General features: G+C 40.8%; 1 protein-coding gene across 1 annotated transcript; it reads right to left on the bottom strand.

Moving 5' to 3' along the window:
- Window positions 1–2,019: 2,019 nt before the first annotated feature.
- LOC137733951 (3-phosphoshikimate 1-carboxyvinyltransferase 2) lies at window positions 2,020–5,871 on the bottom strand. The gene is made up of 8 exons (XM_068473171.2): window positions 5,142–5,871; window positions 4,396–4,640; window positions 4,053–4,206; window positions 3,738–3,952; window positions 3,535–3,652; window positions 3,110–3,320; window positions 2,659–2,720; window positions 2,020–2,573 (listed from the first exon to the last, which is right to left on the bottom strand). Exons 1-8 carry the CDS (start codon window positions 5,493–5,495, stop codon window positions 2,355–2,357), a joined length of 1,578 nt encoding a protein of 525 aa, XP_068329272.1. The 5' UTR covers window positions 5,496–5,871; the 3' UTR covers window positions 2,020–2,354.
- Window positions 5,872–6,223: the final 352 nt, after the last annotated feature.

Raw genomic sequence — 6,223 nt, 5'->3', positions numbered from 1 at the left:
ACATCCAAAACTACGTGTTCAATGGTTCGTAGACTTCCCAAGGAACCTGAAAGTATCAGGGAACATCTCCACAGGCAGCAAGGGAAAATGTCATGCCCATTCTGTGGTCGTTGTACGTGTCCATTGCTGTGGCATTTAGTTTTTCCGGTGTGATCGCGCAGTAATCTGAACCTTCTTCAACTGTTGCTCCCAGCTGAAATTTTTACGTCCGAAAATGTTAGAGAAAAGGTGTAGGAATATCGAGTGCGAGGAAAATCACTAGATAAGAGACTAAGCCTTCTAGGTTGTCCGTCTCCTTCACTCTTCAGCTTGCCACTGAAGAATACAAACTCAACAGGTCAAGGCAGGCCTTCTAGGGAAATTTTTCAAATGGCATTTCCGAACATGCAGAATTTTGAAAAATCGCGACGCTTTGTTCTGATAACCAAAATATTAAAAGTTTAATCATATATAACAATCAACAAAGGTTTCAACCGAGGTGCATCACGTTCACGGGTCATGTCTTTGCAAAAAGAAATAGAAACTGTTTTGGTGTAGTGCCAATGGAACGGAAACCTTAGATATACCATATAAATAATTGGTCTAGACCATACCATCTCTTACCGGCAGTTGATCCGTCAGTGAAAAGAGCAACTGCAGCGAGACTCATGTTGACGCGACGTCAATAGCTTTCAAGTGTTTTCAAGAACTATCGTGGATAGAATGTCGTTGAGGTCCTGTAACGGTGACAATATTCTCTGTCCAGTTAACTTTAGCACCCATCTTTTCAAGAACTTCAGCAAACTTCACAGTGGTTCGACTATATATTGAATAACACGTACTTTTGACCTCCTCGGACGAAAAGAAATCCAAACAACTATCACTATGTTACGCTGTGACACCAAAGCGTTTCATCACCTTCACAGTCATCTCCACAAAGGGACCAGAAACCAGTCTACCAATAATCTCAATTTCGATGTTTCCAAGGAGCCACCATAAGCAAAGAACTGAAGAAGTCCAGCATACACTACTGATCAGAGAGCTTCACCTGTAAACAATATATAATAAGGTGTGGATTGTGGATTAAACCGATGAAGTTTACTGAGACTGCAGGCCAAAATAGGAGTGCACGGCAGCAAGTTTTGTTGTATGGTTTTACATTTCCGTTTGATCAAAAACTTACCAAACAACAACTATTAACATAGAAGATAATGCAAACACAAAGTAGTCGGATATATGCTGCCCTTTTTTCGAGCACCGAAGGTCTTTGAAGGGTGATGGCTGCTGGTCAATCAGTGAGCAAAGCATCCCATTTGTTTCCTGTTTGTGTTTCCACACATTAATTTTCAAAGCTTGTGTTTCTGTATATTTTGGGCGTGTATTCGGGATTGCCATTGAGAAGGGTGGGAAAAGTGAGATTACTTAAGATTTAGTGATCGGAAGAGACTATGTCGTCTCCTGTGCAATCTTGGGACATATATAACGATAATAGTATCCATCAAATGGGCTAAAGAATCACACTTCTAGTTCAATGCGGAACTCAGACAAACCTCGAATATCTGCCAGCAGCGGCAAGTACAGCAGTCAATGGCCGCACTGCTGTTCCAGCATTTCCAAGGAACAGTTGAACTTCCTCTCGCGATTTATTTCCCAAATTTTTGTAAACATACCACAGAAAGAGAAGAAAGAAGCAGAATCCGATTGGACAACGACTAGGAACGGGGCAAATTTATAGTGCACGAGATTTCTCTGATGGGATGCAACACTATCTCTGTCACTGTTGACGGCTTCTCTGCTGTGGAAGCTGAAGCTCTAACCGAACGAACCATCCAACTCTCTCTGCGTTATCCTTGTGATTTCTGAACAGCCTAAACGTTGTTCAATTTCCAAATCTTCAGATTCGAAAATGCAAACACAGCATTATGTAAAGAAAGACTCTTCAACGGAAAATGCAGAACTGCGCTGAAAATTAGCATGCGACGCCATTCTTTGCACCAAATACTTAACGACAACAAAGCGAGCAAAATGGGGCAAATAAAGTACACAAGTAGTCGTTCCATAAACATGTGTAGACTTTGTTCCAAAGAAAGGTACAAAAGAAGGTCCAAGAACCAAGTCATAAATCACTATTATTGAGTAGAAATCAGATCACAAACCTTAGAAACAATAATGAGCTCAACCTGCAAATATAAAATCATCCAAAATTACAGGGGAATAAAGAGAGATCTAAAAAGAGGCGGCTTCCATCTGCGCTGCTTTGGTTGTAGAGGCACAAAGATATCCCTCCCTCCCTCTCTCTCTCTCTCTCTCTCTCTCTCTCTCTCTCTCTCTCTCTCTCTCTCTCTCTCTACAGATACACATCTTATAACTGTTGTTCAATGCTTGGTGAACCTCCCAAGGACTTCAAAGTAATTGGGGAATGTTTTTCGTGTACAACCAGGATCCTTGATGGTAACTGGAACGTCTCCACAGGCAGCAAGAGAGAAAGCCATGGCCATTCGGTGGTCATCATACGTGTCTATTGCTGTCACGTTTAATTTTTCTGGTGGTGTGATTATGCAGTAATCTGGTCCTTCTTCAACAGTTGCTCCCAGCTGGAGAATCGACTCCAACAAATGTTAGGGAAGCAAAATGCAGGTGTATGAATATCAAGTGTGAGGAAAGCCACTAAAAACTAACCTTTCTTAGTTCAGTGCAAATGGCAATCATCCTTTCCGTCTCCTTCACTCTCCAGCTTGCCACTGATCGATGAATAAGAACTCAAGAAGTCAAAGGCAGGTCTGAGAGAGTTTTCACAAGTAATTTTTGAATAACATGCAGTAGTTTAAAACCATAAGCACTATGTTCGGGTACGCAAAAAGATTAATCTTGAATGATGTATGTATCAACAAAGGCCTCAACCTGGAACATATTCATGCTCACATCTAACAACTGTCACAAAAAAAGATTTTTCTACTTTATTCTCAACGAAGGAGCCTCTATGTTTTAGCATGGATCCATTAACCAAGAGATTGATTTGTTACTTGTCTATTTACCAGTTCTAAACACCTATATGGACTCCACCCACCCTTTTCCCTTATAACAAAGATATTATGCGCAAGTCATTCACAGCAAAAAGATTAGACCGTACCATCTCTTATGGCAGTTGGACCATCGGCAAAAAGAGCAACTACAGCAAGAGTCATGGCAACATCTGGCATTTTGTTCATGTTAACATCAACAGCTTTCAACTGTTTGCCTCCGGAAGAGAGTCGTTGAGGTCCTGTAACTGTAACAGCATTCTCTGTCCAGGTAACTTTAGCACCCATCTTTTCAAGAACTTCAGCAAACTTTACATCTCCCTGGATCAAGAAAAAACCAAAAAGGTTGTAAGATGTCATATTTTCTCGAAGTTGATAACCCTTTTTCAAAAACCATCCAAGCAATGCTGCAACGGTTATAAATTTGTAACCAGTAATTACGATTGGGAAAAAGTATTCCCCATCAATCTGAAAGTCTATCATTCATAAACTGGGAAGTGAACAGAATAAGAAAGATGTGGTCACAAAAAAATACCTGTAAACTGCTTGTCCCACAGCCTTCAACAGTGACAGTCCCACCGGTGACAGCAGCACCAGCTAGAAAGTAACTAGCACTTGAAGCATCGCCTTCGACAAATGCATTTCCAGGAGACCTAATACATATATTTATTCATTTTGTTACACACAATGCAATCATATTTCACGTAGTGGTTCAGCTATATATCAAATAAAACATACTTGTACTTTTGACCTCCTCGGATCAAAAACCGATCCCAGCTATCACTGTGTTCCACTGAGACCCCAAAGCGTTCCATCAACTTCAAAGTCATTTCCACATACGGAATGGAAATTAACTTATCAATGATCTCAATCTCAACATCTGCAAGAGCCAAAGGAGCTGCCATAAGCAAAGCAGTCAAGTACTGACTACTAATTGATCCAGAGAGCTTCACCTGAAAACAACAAATAAAGTGTGGATTCAATTGATCAAGTTCATCAGAACTGCATGCATTACACAACCACCATTAATGTACAAGACAATGCAAACCGCACCTTCCCCCCTGGAAGGCCTCCCTTTCCAATCACACGGACAGGAGGGCAGTTTGTTCCAAGAAAACAATCAGCATCCGCACCAAGCTGCTTAAGACCATCAACCAAGTCTCCGATTGGTCTCTCCCTCATTCGAGGCACCCCATCAAGTACATACCTGAAACAGATTCAATATTACAGGAAAACCTTTTAAAGTACAATATCAGTTTGTGCTATAAAACCATATTTCAAGGTTACTAAAAACATTTAACATCAAAGATTTGGGTACCGCAGAATGAGGTGGAAACAAAAATGCATGGGATGGGGAAGGAATCACACTTCTAGTCAATATGGAAATCGGACAGACCTAGCATGTCCACCAGCAGCAACAACTGCAGCAGTCAATGGCCGCATTGCTGTTCCAGCATTTCCAAGGAATAGTTGCACTTCATCTACTGATTCATTACTCAAGGGAAACCGACCACCACAACCCTCCACGACTGCTCGCTTGTTTACCTTGTCCTCTTCAACATTCAACCCAAGGGTTTTCAATGCACCAAGCATATAATGAATATCATCACTATCTAATAAGTTGTCAACAACAGTTGTTCCCTGAACAATAGCATAAAAACAATAGTTACTGGGATGTTTTGCCATGCAAAGAGATCTCAAAAAACATGTATGAAGTGAAAGGAAGTGTAATCAATCACTCAACGGAATGATATATTTCATTCTCTTTAAAATGCGCCCTTGATAACATCATTCCAATAACTGAATTTCTTTGTAGAATTTCAATCCACCAAACAGATCCACATCTAATTAGTGAATCGAAAAACATTCACGATCTCATTCGATCTCCTCGAGTACATTTCAGATACCAAAGCGCTCAGTGTTCGCAATCGTTTTAGTCAATTTCTTTTTTGAGGTATAATTCTTTTCTACTCTGTAATCTAACAGAAAACTAAATCCTCGAAATCAAAAAACCCAAGAACCAAAAACCACAAAAAAACTCCCCAATTTGTTCCCCCAAACCTTTCAGCAACCAGCAACCAAACAAAGCTTACAAATCACAACTGCATTAATCACATAAAGCTTACATCAATCTTTACATACCTCAGAGAGAGCAGCAATAAGCAGAATCCGATTCGACAACGACTTGGAACCCGGCAACTTTATGTTGCCGGAGATTTCTTCAATGGGTTGCAGCACAATCTCCGGAACTGTCGACGGCTTCTCTGCCGCGGCAACTGAAGCTGCAATTCTAAGCGGATCGACCCTGACTTTGCCAACCGTAAAACTGCCCACAGACCCATATTTCAGCTTCAAACTCAAAGAATTTGACGAACCCAGAAAATGTGACTTCAATGTGAGCAAATTTGAGGATTTGGGTATTTGTGGTTTGGAAACATTGGGAAAAACGTTGATGCTTTGAGCTCCATTGCTGCAGATTTTGCTCACTTGGGCCATCTCTCCTCTCTCTTCTCTCTTTAAAACCTCTCCTTAGTCTTTTGAGAGTTGTTATCTAAATTGGTGTCTCTTAAAATCGATGGGGGTTTGGCGGAAGGGAAAGTTGGGGGTTTTGGTGAGAATGGGCGTGAGTAGGGATTGAAGTACTCTCTCTCTAACAATTCACCAACCAATTTCTGACACCAGAAATTTAAAAGACAAAATTGAGAAAACTCGGAAAGGAGTGGTAGGTGGTGTCTTGTCTTTGCGCTTTGAAGGGTTGTACGTTGTGCTTTAAATGGCGTACTCTGCCTTTTTTTTATGGAGAAAAATGGGTTTTTGAAGTATTTTATTATTTACTCATTTTTTTAAGAAGGATTTGTGCACTAGTTGGGTTGGCAGGTCTGCGCGGGTGTTTGCTGGGAAAGAACTAAGAGCACGTGTACTACACGTAATGGGAATTAAGGATTCGTATTCCGACTACGAATCACTAATGTGTTTACTAAATTTTAAGGAATCAAAATTATGGTAGGATTCACACAAAGTTTGGAATTCAATTCCTTACTTTGGAGGAATTGGATCCCTTGACAATAAGTGGTATTTGAGTTCCGGAAGAATGAGGGAATGGGGAATCCCTTTTTCATACCCATAATGCCCTCACATAATTGCTGAAATTCCAATGATAAAACCAGCACCCGTGCCCAGCGCTAGTCTGTATCCTTCTCCCTCACTACCGCCCTTTTCTTGTC

Source organism: Pyrus communis, chromosome 7, assembly GCF_041283825.1.
Source record: "Pyrus communis isolate YQ-2024b chromosome 7, ASM4128382v1, whole genome shotgun sequence".
Taxonomy (NCBI): Eukaryota; Viridiplantae; Streptophyta; class Magnoliopsida; order Rosales; family Rosaceae; genus Pyrus; species Pyrus communis.
Note: the sequence above shows the minus strand (reverse complement) of the source record. Positions and strands in the feature narration are given on the sequence as shown.

Bases quoted from the DNA above. Each gene is read 5' to 3' on its own strand.
- LOC137733951 (XM_068473171.2), bottom strand. From the start codon at position 5,495: ATGGCCCAAGTGAGCAAAATCTGCAGCAATGGAGCTCAAAGCATCAAC. The intron at 4,207-4,395 runs GTCTGTCCGATT...AATCTGTTTCAG, and splicing joins GCTGCTGGTGGACATGCTAG to GTATGTACTTGATGGGGTGC. The intron at 3,653-3,737 runs GTATGTTTTATT...TATATGTATTAG, and splicing joins CGAGGAGGTCAAAAGTACAA to GTCTCCTGGAAATGCATTTG.